This window comes from Saccoglossus kowalevskii, chromosome 16, assembly GCF_978046115.1.
Source record: "Saccoglossus kowalevskii chromosome 16, keSacKowa6.1, whole genome shotgun sequence".
Taxonomy (NCBI): domain Eukaryota; kingdom Metazoa; phylum Hemichordata; class Enteropneusta; family Harrimaniidae; genus Saccoglossus; species Saccoglossus kowalevskii.
Genome location: NC_140656.1, coordinates 32510284 through 32536666, shown reverse-complemented (window position 1 = coordinate 32536666; position 26383 = coordinate 32510284). Strand labels below are relative to the sequence as shown.

Genomic DNA, 26383 nt, shown 5'->3' with positions numbered 1-26383 from the left:
TTAAATAACAAGTGCTTTTATTAATAATCTATGAGATTTTCATACACAGTACAACACACTTAGAAGCTCTACATCGAATAGTTGGTTTAGATGACTTTCCACACATTGCCACTTCTCCAATGGGCAAAAACTACAGATAATCACTTTTGAAAGCATTGTTTTGTCACACAAGGTCTATTTACAAATAACTTTCCAACTAATAATTGACTATCATGAATTTAGACTGAAGAACACATTCCATGTAAATAAAATCAATGGATTCTATCGATACAAATAATCTGCTTGTATGTTGGCTGCAATTTCTGCCTCCCACTTGTCACCATTGTTGAGCAGTTTCTCCTTATTGTACAGAAGTTCTTCATGGGTTTCTGTAGAATATTCAAAGTTGGGTCCCTGCAAAACAAGAGAAAAACAACATTCTATAATATTAAGTTATTGCACAGTGCCATATATTGGAGTCAATGTGATATAGTGCAAGTTGTAGACCAGCACACCAGTGTTAAACATCTCTAAATCCAATATGGAGACTGCGGCCAATATCTTATTGTTTAATTAGTATCAATATGTGGAGTGTTAAGGTAGAGATGCAGGTAGGGAGACTATATTTCTAATTGGCTCTAATTACTGTAATTACATGAGTAAAATATACTTTTTACCAATCAAGTTATATATCATTTGAAAGAGTTTTATTTAAACTTTGGAGTGTTATGCTTTACAATAATGTACTATGATACCATATTAAGTGGTGTTGATTTTGGGTTAAAATCATGCATTTTAGGTGAAAGTGTACTTAAAACTATTTAACTTTTGAATGCATACCCTGATTTTAATTTAAAATCAAAGAAAGCTTAGAAAGAACTCCCGTGTGCTGAGAGTTTTGGAGACACATTAAAAATTAATTAAAAATTACTTATACTTGAGATATTGATGGAATAGCTGAAAACTAATTATGCAAATAAGGTAACTAATATGAACAGATTTAAGTGTAAAACTAATAAGGTCTGCACAATGTACCAAGTTTCATTGAAATGTGATTAGAACCAAAAAAATATTAGTTATTATGCTAATTAGAGAATTAATATGAACAGATTATAACCCCAAATTAATCAGGCTGTCTATTGTCCTAGAGCATTTATGGACCAAGTTTTATTCAAATGTGATGATCAATACTTGAGATATCAGTATTAATTAATTATGTTAATTAGGTGATAAAAGCATAAATATTTACCAAAAACTAATATGGTGCATAGTCTTAGGTTCATTGAAATGTGATGGGTACTCTTTAAAAGTGTCCTTGAAATCCAATGAGTGGTTTTTAGACATCAGTGCAACAGCCACAGAACAGCAAAAAATTAACTAATTATGCAAATTAGGTAATTAATAGGCACAATTATTTATCCCAAAATTAATCAGGTCTCTGCATAGTCCTAGAATATCTATGTTGCAAGTCTCATTGAAATGTGATGATTAGTACTTGAGATATCAGGTGAAAAGCTGAAAATTAACTAATTATGCTAATAAGATGATTAATATGCACAAATATTTACCCAAAAACTAATTAGGTCTCTGCACAGTCCTCAAGTAGCTATGTACCAAGTTTCATTGAAACATGATTATTACTACTCGAAATACCAAAAGCTGAAAATTAATTAATTATGCAAATTAGGTAATTAATATGTACTGATATTACCCTAAAAACTATCAGGTCTGTGCAGTGTCATATGACACCTAGGTATCAAGTTTTATTGAAATGTTATGATTAGTACTTGAGATATTAGTGGAAAAGCCGAAAATTGATTAATCATTATGTAAATTAGGTAATTAATAATATTAACAGATTTTTACCTAAAACTAATCAAATCTGCGCATTAGTTCAGAGCATCCATTATGCTAATAAGATGATTAATATGCACAAATATTTACCCAAAAACTAATTAGGTCTCTGCACAGTCCTCAAGTAGCTATGTACCAAGTTTCATTGAAACATGATTATTACTACTCGAAATACCAAAAGCTGAAAATTAATTAATTATGCAAATTAGGTAATTAATATGTACTGATATTACCCTAAAAACTATCAGGTCTGTGCAGTGTCATATGACACCTAGGTATCAAGTTTTATTGAAATGTTATGATTAGTACTTGAGATATTAGTGGAAAAGCCGAAAATTGATTAATCATTATGTAAATTAGGTAATTAATAATATTAACAGATTTTTACCTAAAACTAATCAAATCTGCGCATTAGTTCAGAGCATCCATGTGCCAAGTTTCATTGAAATCCAATGAGTGGTTCTTCAAAAAATCAGTGGAACAGTCATAAAACAGCTTAAAATCAGTTAATTATCATGCAAATTAGGTAATTAATATTCATAGATTTTTACCCAAAACTAATCAAATCTGTGCACTAGTTCAGAGCATCCATGTGCCACATTTCATCAAAATCCAATGAGTGGTTCTTTAGATATCAGTGGAATAGTATTGGAACAGCTAAAAATCAGTGAAGTATCATGCAAATTAGGTAATTAATATTCATAGATTTTTACCAAAACCTAATCAACTCTGCGCATTATCCCAGAGCATCTATGTACCAAGTTTCATCAAAATTTGATTAGAGGTTCTTGAGATAACGGTGGAACAAAAAAAGTGACATACATACATACATACATACATACATACATGCAGACATACAGACATACTTCGCACACAGGAGTCAAACACTTATTTAAAACTTCTGTTTACTAGGAACATAATAGCTTATTTATTAGTGCTTCCATTGAAAAGTTTTTACACAGTGCTCTTTGAAACATTCACATTTTATAAATTGCTCACAGTTAACATAGCCGCTAATTGGCAGCTCTATTGTTTCAGTTCCAGTGAAGACAGTGAAACCATGCGAAGTCATTTACTTAGGATAGACCTGAATAATAACCCCTGAAAATTTCATTGAAAACAAATGAACCGTCTAGAAGTTAAATAGTTTTAAAGTTGAAATTTTGAGTAAAAAATGAAACTGAGATAATCGCCATTTTGTAAAAAGAGTGATAAAAACGAATAATTCTCTTTATATGTGTAACAGAAACTCCAAGAAATACACCATACACCGTAATTTGCTGTTGTTAAATCGTCAGGTAAAAAAATAAAAATAAAAATATTTACAATTCGAGGGAAATGGACGAAAAATCGTCCGCGAAGTCTCAACCTTGCGTGAAAACTGTCATGGTGTTGTGTTATCAATTCCACTAAGGGAGGGACACAATGGATTACGTAAAGCCGATGAGATATTCATACAGTTATATAAACATAGTGATCACCATTGAGTGGGTTGATGGTTGAGTCTAAATTTACCTTCCCTCAAACCTTAGTATGACGCAGTTTCCTTGGACTGTGCAAAGTTAGACGACCAGGTTGAAATGGGCCCTAATATTTTACTACACAACGGCTATTCACAGTTTTTACTACTCAATCACCCAAATGCCGGTGATACAAATTTGAAATGAAGTCACATTGGAAGGGGAACTATTGTAAATCAAGGCAGGTTTCATTCAACTACAGACAAGACAGGTCGATGCAAATTAAACCAACCCTGACCTCTGGAAATACCTCATTCATAGAGTTCCTTAGTACCAGAGGTCGCCGATCACGGCCATACAAGATAGTTTGCAACATCGCTACCGGTGCATGCTAGCTGACAAGGGGGTTTCCGATTAAGGTAACCAAGATGGCATAGCAGAGTGCATGATTTTCCCGTGGTGTTTAAAAACAGTATCTCATTGCCGATTTTTCGGTAATTTCCAGGGTATTTTTTTTATTTTTAATTAACCAAGCATTTTATATTTGTGTATTTGACACTGAAAAGTTAGCTATCGATGACAGCCACAACTATGTTGTTTGTCAATTGCATCGCAATTCTATCGGCACGATAATCGTTACAGCAAAACGAAAAATGTTTATTTCAGTGTTAAAATGCCATTGGAGTAAAAATGTGTGGAAACATTTTTTAGTTTCGCCCACAATGCGAAAAAGCTTGAAATCTATGCACCAATTAAGAAAACAAAAGAAATTGTGGACTTGTTTTGCGCGAAAATTAAATCACCCTATCGACGCTACCTCCTACATGAAAATAAATGAAAAATCAATTTATTTAAGGGTGAAAAAGTTCACTTATCAGTTACATGTTTTGTTTCATTACACTTGCATGCTGGAAGCATCTACATCTTGTCTGTTTTTGTAGATTGCTAGTTGATTGCGCTTGAGGTAAGTAAACAGAGAGCCAGGACAGGAAGTCGCACACCAGCTGCTCCGTAACTGAGGCCAGCAATCATTTGCATATAACATCAACAGTGACTTGTCAATCAAAAAGCAACGCAAACAAACTTTCGGGACTTTTAATCACATACGCGTGCCTCGGTTCCTTATATTTTAAAATTGATTTTTGAGTATGTTCCAACAATGACAATTGCTCTGAAATTTTAACACTATCTAGCCAAGACTGTCTGGGTAAGAAAAAGCAAAATTCACTCTGAGTGCCCACGAACCTGCATCTCTACCTTAAGAATTGAACAAAATGCATTCATACTTTCTGTTCAGAAATGGCAGATTATGAAGATTGCCTAACATCTTGAATGGAATCAATAATGTTGGTCACAAGAAAACTGATGCAAAACTAGGTTTCAATGTATGTACCAAGTTTGATTCAGAAATAATAAAAATTGCTTGATTCTGATGCAATTTCCGAACTAAAATGGTCATTTTGAATTGGATCATGAAACAATGTATGATGCACAAGTGAAGCTTGAATATGATTGTTCCAACCATGTCAAGAAGTCAACGACGACAGACATCATCTCCACATATACCTTGCCTTTCATCTTTGAAGAAACAGACAAGGTAAAATTAGATTAGAGGTCTTGAAGACCTTGAAAACTGCACTGAATCTAGGCTAACTAGGTCTTGTTATTGTCAGCATAAAATGTATTCTTTAGTCTTTGTCTGGGAAGGTGTAATAGAATCTTCACAATCACCCCCCCCCCCCCTGTGTTTACCAAAAGATATTATTACCTAGAACGATCACCAGTTTGATCCTTTTTATGATTTTTTTCAGTCATTTTTACATGTAAAATGATTAGTGTTGTAAACCACACATACTTCTAGAAAGTGTGAAAAAGTAGTTCACTTCTAGATGAAATATAACAAACCTTGACTTTGACATTCAATGGGTAAAGAAATAACAAGTTTTTTTTTTAACAATTTTATTTGAAAATTTGGCAAGATTTTTGGTGTTGAACTGGCAGATGTCAAATATAAATCAAACTAAAAAGATTACAGTTGACCTTGATCATGTAAGCATGTTCAATTTATGTAATAATAATAATCTTTATTGCATAATTGTATCCTTATTTGGATATTGACTCAGAAAAAGAAATTACAATAAAGATGAAAACTGAGTACCCGGTAAGTAACAAAATGGAAGCGCTAAAATTGAAAAGAATAATAAAAACAAAAAGGTAGTAGTTTATTTATGTAGAATTATATGTAAAAGTCTTTGTTAATGACATAGTCCCTGTGGAATTAGACGAAACGTTATTCATGCCAAAAATAAATTAATATGCACCAAAAGCATTGTTTGTAATTGAGAGTGAATAATTGGCTGGGATAGTATCAAAAGTAATTAGATGTATTAAATGACTCTTCCAAAATCAAAATATATGGCAGTGTTATTGACTGCATGTACGCACAGCACAGGTAACTACTGTATTCAGTCAGGCTAGTGAAAATCTCAATTTACTAGACTAGCCCTGTGGTCGGGTAGATTTTTTGAGAAAGGAAAAAAAATAATTACCTTTTAAAAAATGACAATAAATATATTATAAATTATGTAACTAGAGGTCTGATGTGACTGTTTTGACATATGCAACATGTAAACAGGTATAAATATGAACAATGCATGATTTAGCAAACTCACAGTACACATGATTTGAACTCTCACACTATGCATGACCCAATCTTTTCAGAACTGATTGTAGTAGTGTGTAAATCTGCCACAACGTGAAGTTGCAGATTTCCCGGGGCAGATTTATATAATACTACAGTTCAATAAGTTTACAAACACCATGGCCAGTCACACAAAATCCATCAAAAAGGAACTGCTTGTGGTATAATGCCAAAAACACTACCATGATTTCATAACTTTCCAAATACGTTTTATCGGTAACTGAAAGAACAGTCCATAGAACACAAAGCCTAAACTATCAGAAATTCGTAACACATAATTTGAGTGATGGTATAACAAAATAACTTATCATTTGTAAATTCAATCCATCGAAAAAATATTAAAAAACATTTTCATAAACATTTTTTATTATATAAATACACTTTGAAAAGAAACATGATTCATAAACATAAATCTATTTGAATACATTCTCACTACAAATTACACAATACTTATTTTTCGATGGTGTTTCTTCACAGCACAAACTCTTTAAATCATGCACACGTGTGAGTACTTCGGTGACACATTTTATAGCTATGCCCAAAATAGTCCATTATTTATTGCGCAACTGTGACCAAACAACATCATTCTGTTAACATACACACATTTTCATAAAATCTCCATGCACTTTTTGACCATTCATAAGTAAAATACACTACAATTTACTCCAGAAAAACAATTGCATATTAAATGAGGGGTTCAGACACATTCCAAGTTGAAGACTTTTCTTGGACTAATAACAAAGCTGGTCAATCCTTTCCCAGCAACAAAAACTGACGAAGCTTGCATGAGATATACAATTTTTCAAAAACAAAATGGCTGCCAGTCAGCCATCTTGAATTGAATCAGTAAACCACTGCATGTGCACATGTCCCAGATAAAGTACTAGACACAGGCAAAGAATGAACAGATTTGGTCCACAGGGCTCTGAAATATGACTCCATAGAGACAGAGATTGAATTATAAGACCTGCTTCGGGAATAATAACTGAAATCAAAGACAGGAGTCAATAAAAACAAGTCATGACACAGTCCCTGTTAAATTCTCTTTGTGCTCGTCATATTAAAGCAGAGGGGTTGTGGCGAGCGTGTCCTTGAATCTTGAATCTTGAGTTCCAAGTTCCAATACAACAGATTGTTTATTTACATCAAAACACGTGTTCCGTGTAGTAGTAATATGGCCAAAAATAAAAACGACCGTTATTCGGCCATCTTTGATCTTTGATTGTGAAACACACTGATATGTATGATGTATGTGCCAAATATGAATGAAAATGGTACATAAATTGTGGAAATATGAAGACTTTCAAGGGATTCTGAGATATGACTCTGGACGGACGCACGGAGACCGAATTATAAGTCCTCGTTTTCGGACTTCGTAAAAATCAAATCTTTGAAAACATAAAGGCTTTTATAAAATAGCTAAATTTAGGTTATTCCCTCAAAAGTCAATTCAATTTTTGTTAATTTGAACAATTAGAAAAAATGTTGGTGAGCTCATTTTTCTTTTTATGTAAAAACATATCTTCAAGTATTACACAACACATACGATGTAGTAAATGGTTTACTCACACAGGACGTAACATTTAAACTGGACTGTGTTTTAAATGTTTCAAGTTACCTCAACAATTGCATCAACTGGGCAAGCTTCTTGACAGTATCCGCAATAGATACACTTAGTCATGTCAATATCATATCGTGTTGTACGACGACTACCATCAGCCCGGGGTTCCGCTTCTATTGTTATTGCCTGAAAGTATAAGCAAACTATAGTATTAGTTTCCTTTTTCAAGTCTGTTTATAGATGTATTCTATGAGTGGCATATTATATGGTTAATTGCAAATTATACATGAAGACAGAACAGCATCAGATACATAGCAGAGGTCAATGTGACCATGTACTCTCTCAGTATATAATTTGTGGTATCATTGTAATACCATACATCTTTCCGACCCAACTACTTGGTATACATTGTCCAGGACTGAGTAGCATGGTGAAAATTGACTGTTCACTGCAAGACCCTACGATATGCATGAAATCAAATGTAAAAAATCATTTCAAGTCGAAATCAAGATAAAATTGCAGTTAGGGACGCTAAATCTGATAGAGGAAAGAGTCAAATCAATTTGTCAAAACAATTAGAGTTGGTAGGTTTTAAAAACACATTACAAATAGTTTTTTTTTTTTTAACTGATTTTGGCAAAAATATTCACTAAAATGAGAACTGTTGTCACACAAGTAACATATCTAACATAGGTCTAGGCAACGTGTCTACATTATACAATATGCAATCTGGCGAGTTGTTTTCAAAACGACAGACATATTTACTGAAATTGAAGAATTGAAAATATCTTTGCCAAATGAACAAACTGAGTGCAGTGCCCTCAAACAGAAAGAATTCTTAGTCATGTAACTTGAGGGTGCCCCACGCATGTATACACTAAAGACTGGTAATAGAGTGTCGTCCCCCCTCGTGTAATTAGTATAGTGCAGGCTGATCGGATAGAAACAATTATTATCTAGAGAATGGATGAATGAATTCAAAGATATCCTTTGCATTACATTATCAATCAACTGTTTCAATTCTATAATTTACATTATTTTGAGCAAGCATATGTCCTGAATCAGGACATATACTAGTACCGGTATATCATTTCGTTCTATAGATTTGGTATTTTTTAGGTCACTACAAAGGTCAGTTTCAAAAGTTAAAATGTGGACTTTAAAATTGCAAGTGACAATCTTAAATATTTTTAATGCAGTAGCATTTATATATTTGTTGCTAAACACCAGAGAATTAAAATTGCTTATTATTCAGTCATGGTTTTTTGTCATAAAATAGATGTAAATTTCAGGTTTGTATTATCGTGAGCAAATGTTTTAGAACACTTGATTGATTCCTAATCACCCATAATAGACTTAACACTGTGTCCTTTGAGCTACATGTAATAGGTCTAGGGTCAAGAATGCTATTGTCCAATCAGAATACCATGTGATACTCCTGAATATTTCACACAATGTATTGCAAAAGTAAAATTCATTTTCATTATTATTGCTGTATGATCTGCTGGTGTTGATATTGCTGGATAATATTTTTTATAGAGGCAATTAGCCCTTTTTAAAAGGTAAAACAAGTACTGAAACTGCTTTCATGATGATGACAGATGAAATGTATCTTACTCATTTTACGATAATAAAACTCAGTCACAAACTTTCAATGGTCAGCTAATAAAATATGCTTATTGTTGTGTAAATTAATGATAACATAACTTGTTTTGTAAAAGTGGTGTAATATGTCCCAAAAAAGTAACATGGTTTGTCATTTTATAGATGTATTTTCTCACATAGGTGTGTAACTAACTAATCAAGTATTTCACATTAAGCACTAATGTACTAATTTCCATTGCAATGTGACAATTCATTGGTTAAAAAGCTGAAAATTGGTTAATTATGCAAATTATGTAATTAGTATGCTCACATTTCAATCCACAACTAAATCAGATTTTTAATTTTGTCCTTGAGCATCTATATACCAAGTTTCATTAAAATGGAATACTTTACTCTCAAGATATCAGTGGCAAAACCAATCAAAGAAAGCTTAGAAAGAACTCCGATGTGCTGAGAGTATTGGAGACACATTAAATAATATAGTTGAACTCTGGTGACCTTGCCCTTTGTTATATAATATAATTCCCTTTACCATAGTTTATTTCAATATGAATATGCATTGTCATAATTAATTTTGAATACAAACAAGTTTTGGGGTTGAACCAACAGTGGGGAATCAGTCTACCGAATGTCCTTAAAAGATGTAAATATCTTACAAAAACATTGGTGCCTTATTTGTTTAATTATTTTAAGGGACATAATTTTATAGCTTTATTCAAAGTAATTCAGATATTTTAGTATAAAAACAAATGTCTCATTGCAAAAAAAAGTGCTGCATTTAGATGTGAATAGATTCATAAAACATGCAAGATATCAGAACATTTTAGCTGGCTTTGGTCCAAGTATTTTGTACAGGTGTCTGTCAAAAATTAATGATTCACTGAGACAAATATGAACTGCCTCATTGTGTGACTACTGTATTATATGAAAAGTAAAAAAAAAACACCCTTTATGAATAGCTATCATGTTGCAAGCTCTACTTTGTATGCAAATCAACTTAAATAGTTAGTTGGTGTCCAGTGGAGGGAGAAGTCAACAGTACTGTTGCCTCCTGAGAATCTACATCTTCAAACACTGCAATCTTTGAAATGCGTTTTTAAACTAGTATTATAAAAAGTCTATCATTCTGTTCTAATAGCTGAAACATATTCCTGTGAGTTTTCATTTGTCGAATGAACTGTTTGTCAAATACAGAGTACATATATTTTAGAATAATTTTCTTTTTAAAATGTGAATGAAATGTTTTGCTTTTAATGTATTTTTTATGTATTGTTTTTGATTTGATAACTTTGAACTAAACAGATTTTCTATTAGCTTCAGATCTTGATCAAAGTTAGGCACCCATTTCATAGGAGTGCTTATATTGATTTTCTGACATCTTGTTTTCTGTAAAGATTTTATTGGTAGGTTTGCAAATGTGTATCAGACTGTGCAATCTCTCCATAAGTTGGTTTTGAAACCCAGTATGGGATTCTGAGATACATTACCAAGGATATTATTACAAGATAAATCATTTGCTTCATTGAACACATACAACAATGCATATTTCCACTGAGATCAGTGACCTTTGATGTGTATCACCAGTGATCAGTCAAGTAGAAACAGTCAAAATATTTTATCAGATTTTCTCAATTTTTGCATATTTTCATACAGGACATCTGTTGTTCAAACTCAGGAAAGATTTTATACTGATGAATAAGGTGACCAAGTTTGATAAAGTTTGGAATAGAATTAGTAAAGTTATTATGCACACAATAACAATTATTAACGACGACGACGACAACAACGACAACGCCGGACAAAATTTTTCCCTTAATATACCTTTCCCTTCCATCTTTGATGGTACAGGCAAGGTAATAATTTGAAATTACTTAGCTGAAAACTAATTATGCAAATCAGAAAATTAACATGAACAGATTTGATTGTAAAACTAATGAGGTCTGCGCAATGTAACAAACTCTATGTACCAAGTTTAATTGAAATGTGATTAGAACCAAAAAATTATGAATTATTATGCTAATTAGGGAAATAATATGAACAGAGTTTTACCCCAAACTAATTAGGTTTGTACATCGTCCTAGAGCATCTTTGTACTAAGTTTCATTAAAATGGAAATTAGTACTTTAGATATCAGTGTGAAAGCTTAAAATTGGTTAATTATGCAAATTGGGTAATTAATATGTACAGATTTTAACCCACAATTATCCAGGTCTGTCTATTGTCCTACAGCATCCATGTATAAACATTCATTGATATGTGATCATTAGTACCTGAGATATCAGTGTGAAAGTTGGAAATTTGTTAATTATTCAAATTAGGTGATTAATATGCACAAATATTTACCAAAAACTAATTGGGTCTCTGCATAATTCTAGATTCATTGAAATGTGATGATTAGTACTTTAGATATCAGTAGAAAAGCTGAAAATTAATTATGCAAATTAGCATGTATGTAAATGTGTCGAAATGGGCGTAGTGCGAGTGGTTAGTGCTAGTAGCACTAATCCGAAAAAGTACTAGATCTAGTGCTAAAATGGCACTAGATCTAGCGCTAAAATGGCACTAGATCTAGTGCTAAAATGGCACTAGATCTAGCGCTAAAATGGCACTAGATCTAGTGCTAAAATGTGCACAGTGCGAGTGGCATTGTTATCGCATTGTCAACAACGTCGAATAATAGGAGGGGCATCAACAACCACTTTCATATGCAAACTGAAAACAGTATAAAACAGTGGCAATATGCGTGAGATGTCCATAATAATACTTTCTTTATATAATACCGGATGCTGCCGTAAATTCGCCCATCCGAAAAATCGCCCTGGGAATTTCACGGCTGATGTGCGCTTATTTGGGGTTCAAAATTTAAAAAAATAATTATCAAATATTTTGGGGGGACATTTTCATTGTATCCAACTACACAGACTTTCTACGCCGTGACTTGGGCCACCCAAGACGAAAGAAACTATTGCAGAATTAACAATAATTAATAATTATTGCTGAATTAAAAAGTAGACCACCTGAAATGTCATTAAAGTGTCGCCCAGTGTCATTTTTCAAATACATTTGTTTTTATTTTATTGGTAACAAAAGTATATTTTAAACAACGTTTCTTATAAAAACGAACACAACTGCATTAACAATCCCGGCAAGCGATCACAGATGCTCAATCCGGACATGCTACGTTTCACAAACGTTGATTATTAGTCAGTAGTGATTATAATAACTCACAAAAAAATAAATTCGATAATTTTTATGAAATTCAAATAAAATTCAACTTAGTTTCATCGTAAGCAAATGATATAAACGCTCGATGCGGTAGGGTATCCGCCATGCGCTTCTCTTGCATGAGTTGAGCTAATAGGTCAAATCGCAAATTAACCAATCAAAATGCTGGATGATGCCAACACGTTCAAATCACCACATCTCATTTAAATATGTTAATGTTATTGAACGCAACGCGGAAGAGATTTGACGATGTTGTAGTACGCTCTTTTGGCTTGGATTTTGATGGGAAAATGGCATGATTTTTTTTAAAATAACAAAATAGTTGTTTTCAAAGATGAACTTAGCATAAGAATAATAATTTTACATTGTTTACAGTGATAACAGCTCTTTGTCCAAACGGAGCTTACGCTAGTCAAAATAAACATGCTCTTGAATAAAAACTTAAATAGACTGATTTAGGCGACAGGAACGATTGAAATGTCCGATAAATTACGACAAAATATTTTAAAAAATAAATTTAAAAACTGCCGAAAAATCGCCCTGGACGATTTCTTGGTCCCATTTTTTTAACGCGACCATACACTGGGTTTGTTTAGCTGTGAGGGTTAAAATACGTATTTCACAACCGGAAATTCAACAGATGAACTTGTTACTTCACATGTTTTAATTATTAGCAACTGTAACAAGAGCAAGATTTCGAGAGTCTACAACAAAAAAATCCTAAGGGCTTCTAAAAAATATTATTGCAGAGAAAGTGTCTAGACATACATAATATGATCACGTTAAAAAATTAAAAAATCGGCGAGGTTACATCATATTCCGTTAGTTCCTCCATGATACAATGTAACAGGATTGCGTGAAAATCGCAGTACACACACAACCCGCCGAGCTTTACAGGGACCTGGGACTTCCCCACAATACCATTTCATACAGTATATCTATTCACAATTTGTAAAAATTGCGCAGTTCGACCTGCAGTTTCACTGTTTCAGCTAGTTTCCCGGCCGATCGCGTTGTTCCAAAGGTCTATTAGTATTACGACAAACGTGGACAATGACATTCTCAATTTTCCCACTGTAGCACATTTCCAATGAATGAAAGATACAACAATTTTACGTAAATATTAATTTATTTTCAGAGAATCACGGGATGTCTTGACGTCGTTGACAACGCAATATCAATGCCACTCGCACTATGTACATTTTAGCACTAGATCTAGTGTCGTTTTTGCACTAGATCTAGTGCCATTTTAGCACTAGATCTAGTAGTTTTTTGGATTAGTGCTACTAACACTAACCACTCGCACTATGTCCATTTCGACACATTTACATGTACATACCTCAAATTAGGTAATTAATATGCACAATTATTTACCCTGAAACTAATCAGGTCTCTGCATAGTCCTAAAGGATCTATGTACCAAGTTTAATTGAAATGCGATGATTAGTACTTGAGATACCCGTGGAAAAGCTGAAAATTAACTAATTATGCAAATTAGGTGATTAATATGCACAAATATTTATCCGAAACAATTATTCTCTGCATAGTCCTTGAGTATGTAAGTACCAAGTTTCATTGAAATGTAATGCTCACTACTTATATCAAAAGCTGAAAATTAATTAATTATGCAAATTAGGTAATTATATGTACTGATATTACCATAAAAACTATCAGGTCTGTGCAGTGTCATATGACATCTATGTACCAAGTTTCATTGAAATGTGATGATTAGTACTTGAGATATCAGTGGAAAAACCGAAAATTGACTAATCATTATGCAAATTAGGTAATTAGTATCCACGGATTATTACCAAAAACTAATCAAAACCAAGCATTACTTCAGAGCATCTATGTACCAAGTTTCATCAAAATCCAATGAGTGGTTGTTTAGATATCAGTGGAACAGTCATAGAACCACTAAAAAATAGCTAATTATCATGCAAATTAGGTAATTAATATGCACAGATTTTTACCAAAAACTAATCAAATCTGCGCATATGTTCAGAGCATCGATGTACCAAGTTTCATCAAAATCCAATGAGTGGTTCTTTAGATATCAGTGGAACAGTCATAGAACAGCTAAAAATTAGCTAATTATCATGCAAATTAAGTAATTACATGTAACGAGCATGGATTTTTACCAAAACCTAATCAAAACCTAGCATTAGTTCAGAGCATCTATGTACCAAGTTTCATCAAAATCCAATGAGTGGTTGTTTAGATATCAGTGGAACAGTCATAGAACAGCTAAAAATTAGCTAATTATCATGCAAATTAGGTAATTAACGAGCATGGATTTTTACCAAAACCTAATCAAATCTGCGCATTGGCCCAGAGCATCTATGCACCAAGTTTCATCAAAAACCGATGTATGGTTCTTGAGATAGCAGTGGAACAGTCGGACACACATACACTACAATACAATACAATTTTATTTCACCAGATAAATTACATTACAAAGTACAAAACGAAGATAGAGATATACATAACTATCTGGCGAGGACAAGAGAGGTAGTTCTAGTAGAACTAATCTAGTCTCTAGCCCTTGCATATTCACTGATAGCAGAAAAAAACTGATAAGAACAGTGAATTCATAAATCATATTAATATATTATTTAAGAGTACATAATACATAAGGAGAAAAATTATATGAAATATGGTGGTAATAGTGAAATGACAATACTGTAAATTGAATGATAGAGAAATAACAATAAAATTGATATTCAATTATTTAAAAGAAATTGTTTTAGGGTAAGCTTGAAGCGATTTCTTGATGTTAATGTTTTAATGGAAATTGGAAGATCATTCCAGTGTTTTACTAATGAATATGTTAAACTGTTTTTAGTTGAGCTTAGTTTTACTTTTGGAATTTCAAGTTTGTCAGAAATAACTGAACATGTCAAATAAGAGTGAGAGATTGAAGAGGCATAATGACCAAGAGAACGAGCATAACGATCGCCCTTCAGGTAATAAATAAACATGCACGTTTGGAACTTGCATAAATTATGGACATCAAGAATGCCCAATCTTTTAAAGAGTTGTGAGCTACTTGCACGGGGATTTGAAAAAGTGGCTAAGAGAATAAATTTTTTCTGTAATTTTAAAATTGGATCTATAACGGTACTAAAAGTGTTGCCCCATATTTCAATACAATAGCTTATGTGTGGAAGAATGAGTGAATTATATAGTAATATTATAAGTGATTTGGGTAGGTAGTGACGCAGATATGAAATGAGTACAATCATTTTACTAATTTTTTTAACAATATTATTAATGTGAGGTCTCCAAGTAAGTGATCTGTCGAGAGTGACACCAAGATATAGCACAGAGGAAGCAAGTTCAATAGGAGAGTTATCAATATTTAATAAACTTTGCATATTTGTCTTCTTTTGAGCTGTTTTGAAAACCATAAAATTTGTTTTATCAATATTTATGGTTAATTTATTTGCCTTGCACCATGTGCAAACCTTATTCAATTCTGAATTAAGTAGGCCAATATCAATAGAATCATTTTTAACGGAGTGAAACAGATTTGTGTCGTCAGCAAAAAGCCTAAACTGGAAAATGTTGGATGATTTTACAATATCATTTATATAAATTAAAAACAAAAGTGGTCCAAGAATGGACCCTTGTGGGACCCCACAAGAAATTACTTTTTAATCAGAATTACAATTATTTAAATTAACATATTGCTGGCGGTCTTCTAAATAAGATTCAAACCAACTCAAAGTAGACCCTCTTATACCATAATAATGTAATTTAGACAATAATATGGTATGGTTAATGGTGTCAAAAGCCTTTCTGAGGTCTAGAAAAATACCAAATGTGATAAAACCGTCATCTATTTGTTTTGAAATCTCAGCAGTAAGGTCAGCTAAAGCTAATTTGGTACTGTGATGCTTACAAAACACACATCTGTTTATTTACTAAAGATTCAAACAATTTGCTAATAATGGGTAACACTGATACACACATACACACACACACACACACACACACACACACACACACACACACACACACACACACACACACACACACACACACACACACACACACACACACACACACACACACACACACACATACATACAGACATACAGACACACTAACTGCAAAGACTCCCATTTTGTGCTTCGCACATGGGAGTCAAAAATTAGTTATAATTATAAGGCAAATTAGGTATAAATAATTATAGATTTTAACCTAAATTAATTAGGTCTTGGCATTGTCCCAAAACATTTATGTATACATTTTAATGCAGCTAAAAATAATTCTACCCTTAACAATGAAGCTGATGAACCGTGAGAACCAAAACAATTTAATCTGTGGTGATGCTGAAAAACAGGATTGTTCAAGATTATTCCAATGTAAGGGGAAGTATGTTCACCTCTAGTCGGTGCTGAGTCAGTACAGTTTATAGTGGACACTATTCTTCTTTCTTAAGAGACTTGCTGTATCATAAAGGTATACCCACTGAACCTGTATTTACTGGCTACAGTGTGATACCCAGCCAGTACACTATTCTTCTTTCTCAAGAGACTTGCTGTATCATGAAGGTATACACACTGAACCTGTATTTACTGGCTACGGTGTGATACACAGCCAGTAGTTTTATTTCCAACACATGTATTATATAAACTAACTTAGATCTTTTCCTCTAGTATCCCTACCAATATCCCTTCCACCATCCATCCATAAGTGGCCGGTATTATTGATAATCACTGAACAGAGTACAACGTAGGGATCTGTCACTATTACAACAAGCGTGCACAAAACATACTATAGTTTAATGCAACATTGGACTATTCTTAGAACCTTTGACAACTAATAGCCAGCAGTGTTTGCTTTGGCACAGCCTGGTTTGCATGTGGTGTGCAACAAATCTGCTCTAAAATTCATAAGGGCACAGCCTACATTTAATGATTCTAGACATATTTGAAGCACATGGTCATAAAGGGATTGCACAAAAGTTACCAAGGAAAGAACTCATAATAAAATAACACATACTTGAGCAGGACAAATCGCTTCACACAGTTTACAAGCAATACATCTTTCTTCTCCACTCGGATAGCGTCTCAAAGCATGTTCTCCTCGGAAGCGAGGACTGAGGGGACCTTTCTCAAATGGATACTGTATGGTGGCTGGTTCACGGAACATATAACTCAGTGTCATTGCCAGACCTATATAAGAAAGAGACATGACTTTATATTAAAAGTAAACATGCTAACTCAAATTATTTAGCATTCAAACCTGTTCTGTCAGACTGTAAATAAGTGCTTATACATGTAAGTCTAGTATGTCTTTTTTGAGATTATATCTGTTGGTTTCCTATGTTTTCACAATATTGAAGATAGATGATCGTCTGAGTTGCTAATCATTATACCAGTGAGTCTCCAATACAAACAATTACACAAAATTATATAAAATACTAACACTGTTAGATGGATCAGTACAACTTTTGTTGAAGCTCAAAAAGTATATACTCGGTATTGTAAATGCATTTATTATTCACTGGGTTTTAATGGCTATTTTCTCTGATAAGAAAAATTCGCTAAATTAAATCTATGTGAACATGTGAAATAACAATAAAACTCATTGCTTCCTTGACAAATTCTTGGAATTAAAACACAGTGAATATGCTCAAAACATCAAAATAGTGAAAATAAATGGTTTAACAGTAATAACACTTTTGAATCATGTTACGATGCACATGCATTCTCAACGATTCACAGACAATGTGCTTTCTATAATTATAACACCAATATACATTGATGCAATGGGGCCACTATTCTGAGAGCCTGCCTGTAAATCTGATGGGTTGATCGCAACACTGAAGAAATCCAACCTTGACTAATATAATCCTTTAAGTTTTATTGTCAATCTGTTATGCACATTTACTATTTCCGTTGTTAATTAACATGGTAAACATAACAAACAGAATTGGCACTTGCTAGCAGATTTAAATGAAGTGTGAAGCTTGGTTTCTGTTGCATTCAAAAGTTGAAAGCTAATAAACATGACAACGTAGTGGACTAGAATTATCGAGAAAACACAAGTCAAGTTTGGCCAACCGAGACTGCTTGAAATCAATGACAAACTTGAGAAGTAAAGTAATTCACTATCAATGAAACTATCATCATTTTTAAAGTGAAGTAAAAGTAATACCCAAGGGTGTCAGAGAAATGACAACATTTGTGACAAACCTACATAGTTGACCATGGAAGGAAGTTTATCGGTAAATCGAACCTTGAACCAGAGACGCATTTTTCTAATCAGCTATTTATTTCCTTACTAATTAAAATTTAGCTAGCACAATTAACTTCCATTTTGAGGAGGAAAATAAATAACAGACTCCGACTGAGATTGATAATTCTTAAAGGCAGCCATGTTTTTTTACTGTTGACATGAGGTATGCAAATTTTACCAGTATTTGCATGAAGCTATTAAGGGAGTATTAAAACAAAGCATTAGGGAAGAGGTAAAATTCATGTAATTCTCAATTTTAATGATGATTTCATAGTTTAATTTTATTTTCAAAACTCCAGATATGAATTGTATAATTGGAACCAATTTAACAATATTAATTAACTAATTTATTTTTGGCAATATATTTCATTTTAATTAACTAAATGTGTTTCACTATATACAGTAAATCTTGTTTATTTAAAAAAATACAACCATATATTATGTTAATTATATGCAAATTAGACGCAACCCTGAGACAATTTTCTGGGGAGAATCCGTGATGCCATTGTGTGCTTTCTATGATTGTCACCACCAATGTACATTGATGTCATGGTGTGCTTTCCATGATTATCATCACCAACGCACGGTACGAGGTTTTACCCAGAATTCAACACGTTCTGTACCAACGCATATTGCTATGCGCAGAACTGAAATTCTGGCATCGTTCTGCGCAAAAATCGTTTTTAGCGCTTGAGTTGTTTCCGGGTTAGCCTTCCATGTGCTTATCGTGCGATTTATTGTACCAATATCACATTTTCTGGACGTATTCCTACACAATCATGCTAAGAGTGTCCAAAAGAGTCAAGCAGGCAAGTTTAGCCGCAAAATTACGTGGGAAATTGGCTTCAACTGCTCACTCGATCGCCGATGTTGTCCGTCGGCACACAAGGTCGTTCGCTTTCTGATCTTTCTTCCGAGATTTTGACTCGAATATTCGGGTTTTGTTGCTTTTTTAATGACAGTGATGACTACAGTTCACAGTTCGAGAAAGTTAAAACGATGTGCTCACTTCGAATGGTTTGTAGGCGATTTTATGCTATCGCGTCGAATGATTTGTTCGTTATGGGAATGACGGCAAGCTCTATTGCCAGCCGTGCTTTTTCACAGATTTAAGCTGATGAAGGCGAGATCGCTCGTTGCTAATGAAATAGGGCAACTTTCCGATTTGATCATTCAAAAAGGGCCATCTCAAGTAAGACAAGTGGTGAGAAATTTGCTGGAAAATTTAAAGGGTCACGAATGGGATGATTCAAAGAAATATTTGGAAGTCTCTCTTGCAGTTCTATTTAGCACGAAAAGATCAGCAATTTCTAAGAAAGCCACTGGGAGTCGAGCCTACATCAGTAAAATCTTAAATCAGCACCAGGCAGTAGGTGAAAAGTTGTCTGGATTTGATGAGTGCCCTTTGGCAATTACGATTAAATAAAGATAAAACATTTGCCAAATCAGTATTATCTGTATCATTTTTCAAGGAAGCCATTACATCAGATATTCTGCCTCCTTCTGTTAAATTGGCTTTATTAGCAGCACCATCTTCCCAGAAATTAGATCAGACTACAAATGACGCTAAATTATGGAATGATTCTGAAGCAGAACACATATTTATCCATCTAGGGGGCGGTCTATCTGAATCTGACAATGATGGTTTAGAGAAATCTCTGAGAACACAAGAAAATGTTTCAAGAATTCTCAAATAATTTGAAACGGTTCCACACTATGGTGTCAGAAACTGCCTCTCAAGATAAAAAGGGCTGGTTTGTTCATGATATTGAAGGCCTGGTTTGGAGAAGTGTCCTCAACATATTGACTGAAAAGAAATTGGATTATGACCTTGATGATGAAAATGAGAGACAGAAGTTAGAAATAGTTGTAGGTGAGGGTGGCCACACTTTCCAAGATTTCAAGGGAGTGTCCCAAAATTTCAAACTCTTTGCCATCAGTGGTGCTATACGTCTGATAAAATATAATGGTAATGAAGTATGGAGAAATCCAAATCCAGTCTTCTGATGCAAGCCGCATTCCATTTGCCATTATAAATGCCCCAGAGAGTGATGCACTGATAGAAGTTGATATTCTTCCTGTTCTGGCATGCACTGAAAAATTTGCCCAACATGGTATAAAGGGGATGAAATACTGTAGAAAACTGGAACGAGATGAAAAGTATAAAAGTTTGGTCTTGCAGGGAAAGAATACCAGTTTTTTCTGCAATTTATGTTTGGCTACAGTTCATAAATGTCACAATCCAAATCATGAATGGGATATGTCTATCACTCTTGCGGATATGAATTCATGGGCAGAAGGAAAAAGTAATGGTCAGAGTAATCATCCTCTTATAAAGTATGACCCCATAAATGAATACACTATGGATCACCTTCATGCTAAATTGAGAAACGTGGGTAAACTAATTGACAAACTCTTCAACGAGGCTCAAAAGATCGACCAACAACTGGAATTTATACAAAAGTTTGCAAAGTTATCTGAAGATCAAAAACATGATGTGAAGCAATATGAAACAAAACTGGTCGACCAATTTGATACCAAGGTTGAAATTAATGAAGCAAATCATTCAGCAAGTTACTTCAAGTTACTAAAAAGGATGATCTTAACAAACTTGATAAGAAACTTGAAGCAGCTTCACTAGCATTTGAAATTAAATACACTGAACACATTGAAGTGAATTTGTTGGATTCTGCTGAATCACATTTTGAAATTTTATTTGGCACACACAAGGAATACAAATGCACACTATGTGCATCACATCTCCATGTTGTATATAAAATCAAGCCAGGTATCACTTGTCACATGCAAACTGTCCATGGTAAGTTCAGCACAAAAGATCTGAAACAAAACACAAGATGCATTACTAATCTCAATATTTAATATCAAAAATCTGTCATAATAATAAATTATTATTTACACTTGGTAAAACTATTCCAAAGTCAGCCTAAATTGTCAAATTTGTAATGAAACTATTTTCTAGGTATTAATTCTTCAACTTCAAACACATCAATGTGTGTCACGTTTACTGGAGAAATGGGGCAAGTGGAGGGGGCGTGGCACATTTTTTTTGAAAATCATTTGTTATTAACTATATTTAGTATATTCTCACTTTAATATTACATAATTTATTATGAATAATATGTCAGAAAATAATATTGAGAGAAACGAATGAAATGCATTGGTATCAAAAACAGATACATGGAAAATGTTCATTTTATCCCTATACCCATAGTATCTCAATAGTGTATATATTATCTCAATAGTGAATATATGGTATGCAAATTAATGACAAAATACATTATGACACTTTATTCACTACTCCTATGAGGGACATAACGTGTATATGGTCGATCTACATATCGTTGTAAAGCTCTCGAAATCCCCAACAAAATTACGTTTTTCATTTTCACGACCAGCATTTTTGCAACAAAAAAGGCGCCAACAATTGAAGAAATCGAACGTTATTTTCTAAAAATTGCTTTTTTCTTGTGTAAAACGTAAAAAAAAAGGACTTACCGAACGTAACTTTGTAAGCCGCCATGTTGACAATCCATAGGAGGCACTCTCGCGGTAATTCTAACATAACAGTGAGAGGAGTAGGCCAAAAACCACCAAAAATGCAGTAATTTCGCATAATCAATTATAGTCTATAACTATTTATTGAAATGGTTAAAACGATCCGGGTAAAAAACTTTAAATACATCAAAAAAATGAGAATTCCAGTATCAAGTTGGGAATGAGGCTGGTGGGTCAATTGAGGTCATAGAATGGTAATAGCGTGTATGCTGGTTTTTCTTTCAATTTGAAATTGCGCCCTCGTGCGGAGATAAAGTGTATATTGGATGGTACAAAACGCATTGAACTCTGGGATATCACATTTGCCGTGCAACGTACATTGGTTTCTACTGAGCTTCTGAACGGATTTTGTTTTCCAGATTAATACAAAAATCAGACCATGGTAACACATGACCTAATTCACTTGGATATGACTAAAGACTATGCTCTTTAAATATAGTACTGACTGTATTGAGAAATGTGCATTTTTAAAAACTTACCCCTCATCAATTCCCCTAAAAACAAAGTTCTGGCCACTCTGTCTGTCACAGCTCTAAAGCTTGTATCCACTTCTTGGGCATTAACCATTTCTAAAGAAGAAATGTTACATTGATGATTGCAGAATTCAACTCAACTCAACATGTGTGTAATAATACAATGAGACATGCATGATTGCAAGAGGAAATGCTGCTTGAATGCACATTTACAATAATGATAACACAGTTACATTGAATTATGACACAATTTTTGGGTAATTATTATGCATACAATAATATAGAAATTAGAAGTAATGTTATGTAAACAGGAAAGCCATCAGAGATACCCCCCCCCCCCCAACTTGGAACTATCTTCAGAGAAACTAATTATTACTACCTCATATTAAAATATGTTTGGATATTCAGAGTAGTAACAAATTATTATTTAGACAAAAATATACCACAAATGTTTACTTTTGAGATATACTCGTCATCCTGTACTTTGTTTAGTATTTCTGACTTCCAAGATTGCGTAAAAAAGGATAGTTTCACAATTTTGACACGGATAATGCCTGGGCTAAATCATTTGCTGAAGAATGACAGCTTAGGTATGTGCTCTGTAACTTGCCGCACATGAACCTAAAAGCGTTAGTATGTTTTTTATAGCATAAACACGGTTTTCATCCTCGCTTATCAGGGTGTATGACACCCTCATTAATACTGTACATGTTGTGAAATATAATGTCAGAGCAACTGTACAAATCGCAAGGACAAATTAACAACTCCTAAAGATGGTATTCTCAGAATAGCACCAGTTGCTAAAGGAACATAAAACTTTAATTTTCAACAATGATGAAAGGACCAGTTACTGCAACAAAGCTCTACTCCCCAGAAAGCTACCCGCTAAAAAACCCATTTACCGTGCAAGCCACTCATTGCAAAGCTACTACCGGTAAATAATATATGCTTATTAAATATATTAATCAGATAAAGAGCCCAATGTCTTCAATAAAGCACTGGTTGAATGCGAATCCAACAGTGCTACAGAAATGATATTTATGCATTTTTAATTAGGTCACATGACAATATATGGTCATGACATGTGTTGATCAGATCTAGTTTGCAATTTCTTCAATATAACACTGTGTAAATGTTTCTGTCTGCAATATTGCTTGTGAGGTGACTCCGTACATACGTACGGCTGCTGGTAACCACTATATCCCCCTCTAGCAACATGCCAGGGGATAAAGCTGAGAGACACAATGCAAGGATTAATGAAAGAGTCAATGTTTAAACTCTTTGCCACCAAAATATTGGTAAAGCATTAGATATTGTACACTTTTGTATATATTTCTATTCAATAATTACTAACTTAATTTCCCAACGCTTATAGGTCTTGTTCAAAATCTTAAAACAAAATATGACAAGTCATTGTCAATGACACGTCCCCGTTCCGTTCATATTTGAGTGACATATACATTCAAAGCAGATCATGACCGAAATGCACCTGCATATGTACAACACATTGTGCTAAATCTGAACAAAATCCATCCATGCATGACTGAGATCCGGTTCTGGAATTGTGAAAATATGTGATTTTGATGCATTTTCAGCCTTAAAATGGCCATCATTTCGCTATTGTTAAGCAGATCATGAAACAAAGGCACATATCTATTTGTGACATGATGTACCATGTGTGTGTGAAGTTTGAACTTGATCAATCCAGACATGTCTTGGATACGGATCCAGAACTGAATTATTTAACAAAATGGCCGCCAGTCGGCCATTTCGAACTTGATACGAAAAAAAAAAAGACGTGCATCAAGGTCCTATTATGTTTAATGTATGTACCAAATTTGAACAAAATCCATCCATGCATAACTGAGATACGGGTCCGGAATGGTGAAAATGTGTGATTTTGATGCATTTTCGGCCTTAAAATGGCCGCTATTCGGCTATCGTTAATCGGATCATGAAAAAAATGCATGTGCATATGTCCCATATAATGTGTGATGTATGAGTGAAGTTTGAACTTAATCGGTCCATGCATGTTCGAGATACAGGTGATCACGGACGCACGGACGCACACAGGGCAAAACATAAGTCCCCGTTTTCGGACTGCGTCCGAACGGGGACTAAAAAACACTGATTTTGTAAAAGGGGACAAAAGTTAGGTGATATTGGTGTTGACTCAAAGGACATGATGAGGTTAATTAAAATAAAATGTATTGTAAAAGCATTTTGTGTCATCACAACTTCTCGCAGTTAGCAGCTCACATACATCAAACCAACTACAACAGGAGATCTCGTCTGCAAGACATGCTTTAAAAGTTACTGGATTTAGAAGGAAATAAACTAAAATGGTTAAATTACAAAGGAAATGGCATTTATAAGTTGTGTCATGGTGGCACAGAAGATGTATATCATTTCCTATTTCTATGCAATGCAACATTCCACTTAATAAATTTTACTCTGATTTGATCAAAATAGTTTCAAATATCGATGACGGCCAAACGAATTGCCTTCTCTCAGGGGAATGAATTTCAAGTTTAATTTGCTTTTTGGTGACATTCCATGGAATATGAATTATGAGTTGGGGGACAATGTTTTTAAAGAGGTACGAAAATTTCTTAAACATCTTTGTAAACACAGAAATGAAAGTAGTATGAATTCACCATGAGATCTATTGTCAATTTTACTTTATTTTTATTCAGTTTCAGATATGTATGTTTTTTTCGTTTCTTCTTTTATTTTGTTGCTGTTCCGAAGGCTTAATAAATAATATTATTATTATTATTATTATTACTAAGCATGCTACAGTAACAACTTCTAGTATATAAGTACATTATGTGAAAGCTAAGATAAATATTGCAAGTGAATACATGTAGGACATATGTCAAACCAATGTCTGTATAAGGGATTACCTGACAAGCCAAATTCATTATTGTGCACGAATTACCTGTGAATTGCCAAGGTGTTTGTAACACTGTAAGATAGTATCTTGTTTTTTTTTATCTGTCTTTGTTTTCTAGCTACAACCAAATGACTACAGACTTGCTATGTTCAACAAATTGTTGGTTAAAAACAGTGTTAACAATATTGGGAATAGTCAAAACCGATAATAGCAAAATTGGTCGTCAGACAACATTGCTATGACATGATGTATAGCTAGTTATAGTAGTGTGCCTAATAAATGTTAGAGAATGTTTCAATAACACATCAATCACTTACTGTACTGGCTTCTTGTAGATGCAATACTACATGGTCTAAGGCCATGCTGGAGGAGCTTTGAGACTGTCGGAACAAATAAGTAGAAAACAAATAAAAAACAATTATCAAAACAATTAACTAGTTTACATTTTCAAAAGCCAAATAGTATTAGCAGTAGTATCTTTTGAACAACGATAACTATCTTAAAATCGTGCATCTAAAACAGCAACGCAAACTTGAGTATACATGTAGTTGTTCATAATCCGACAAATTATTTTTCTTTGCAAAACGAGCAAGATTGCAACAAAAACAGTTTCCCCTCGTATTAAACAAATGTTAAGAAATTACCGGTTCTCGGCGAGTATAAAAGTCTTACGGTGGCCATTTTGGATTTCAAGTCTCCTCGCAAAGCACCCTGGGTATGACCCGAAATAACCCCCACGCACGTACATCGGGTTTCCGACAATTTTCGACTTTTACCGAACAAAGCAACACAAATTTAAATATT

The 26383-nt window shown here is 33.7% G+C and overlaps 1 protein-coding gene and 1 long non-coding RNA gene across 2 annotated transcripts; both read right to left on the bottom strand.

Moving 5' to 3' along the window:
• LOC100373694 (NADH-ubiquinone oxidoreductase subunit 8-like) lies at positions 1-26315 on the bottom strand. Its single transcript, XM_002742338.3, has 6 exons — positions 26224-26315; positions 25897-25959; positions 22690-22779; positions 17396-17568; positions 7613-7741; positions 1-393 (listed from the first exon to the last, which is right to left on the bottom strand). Exons 1-6 carry the CDS (start codon positions 26258-26260, stop codon positions 262-264), a joined length of 624 nt encoding a protein of 207 aa, XP_002742384.1. The 5' UTR covers positions 26261-26315; the 3' UTR covers positions 1-261.
• LOC144359261 (uncharacterized) lies at positions 21309-22211 on the bottom strand. Its single transcript, XR_014926640.1, has 2 exons — positions 22151-22211; positions 21309-21472 (listed from the first exon to the last, which is right to left on the bottom strand). It is a non-coding gene; the product is annotated as an uncharacterized LOC144359261 (long non-coding RNA).
• Positions 26316-26383: the final 68 nt, after the last annotated feature.

What these genes read in the sequence shown, in the direction of transcription:
- LOC100373694 (XM_002742338.3), bottom strand. Translation starts at nt 26,260, where the DNA reads ATGGCCACCGTAAGACTTTTATACTCGCCGAGAACCG. An exon ending in TTTATACTCGCCGAGAACCG is followed by an intron (nt 25,960 to 26,223) that starts GTAATTTCTTAA and finishes TTGTTCCGACAG; the next exon opens with TCTCAAAGCTCCTCCAGCAT. An exon ending in ATCTACAAGAAGCCAGTACA is followed by an intron (nt 22,780 to 25,896) that starts GTAAGTGATTGA and finishes TTTCTTCTTTAG; the next exon opens with AAATGGTTAATGCCCAAGAA.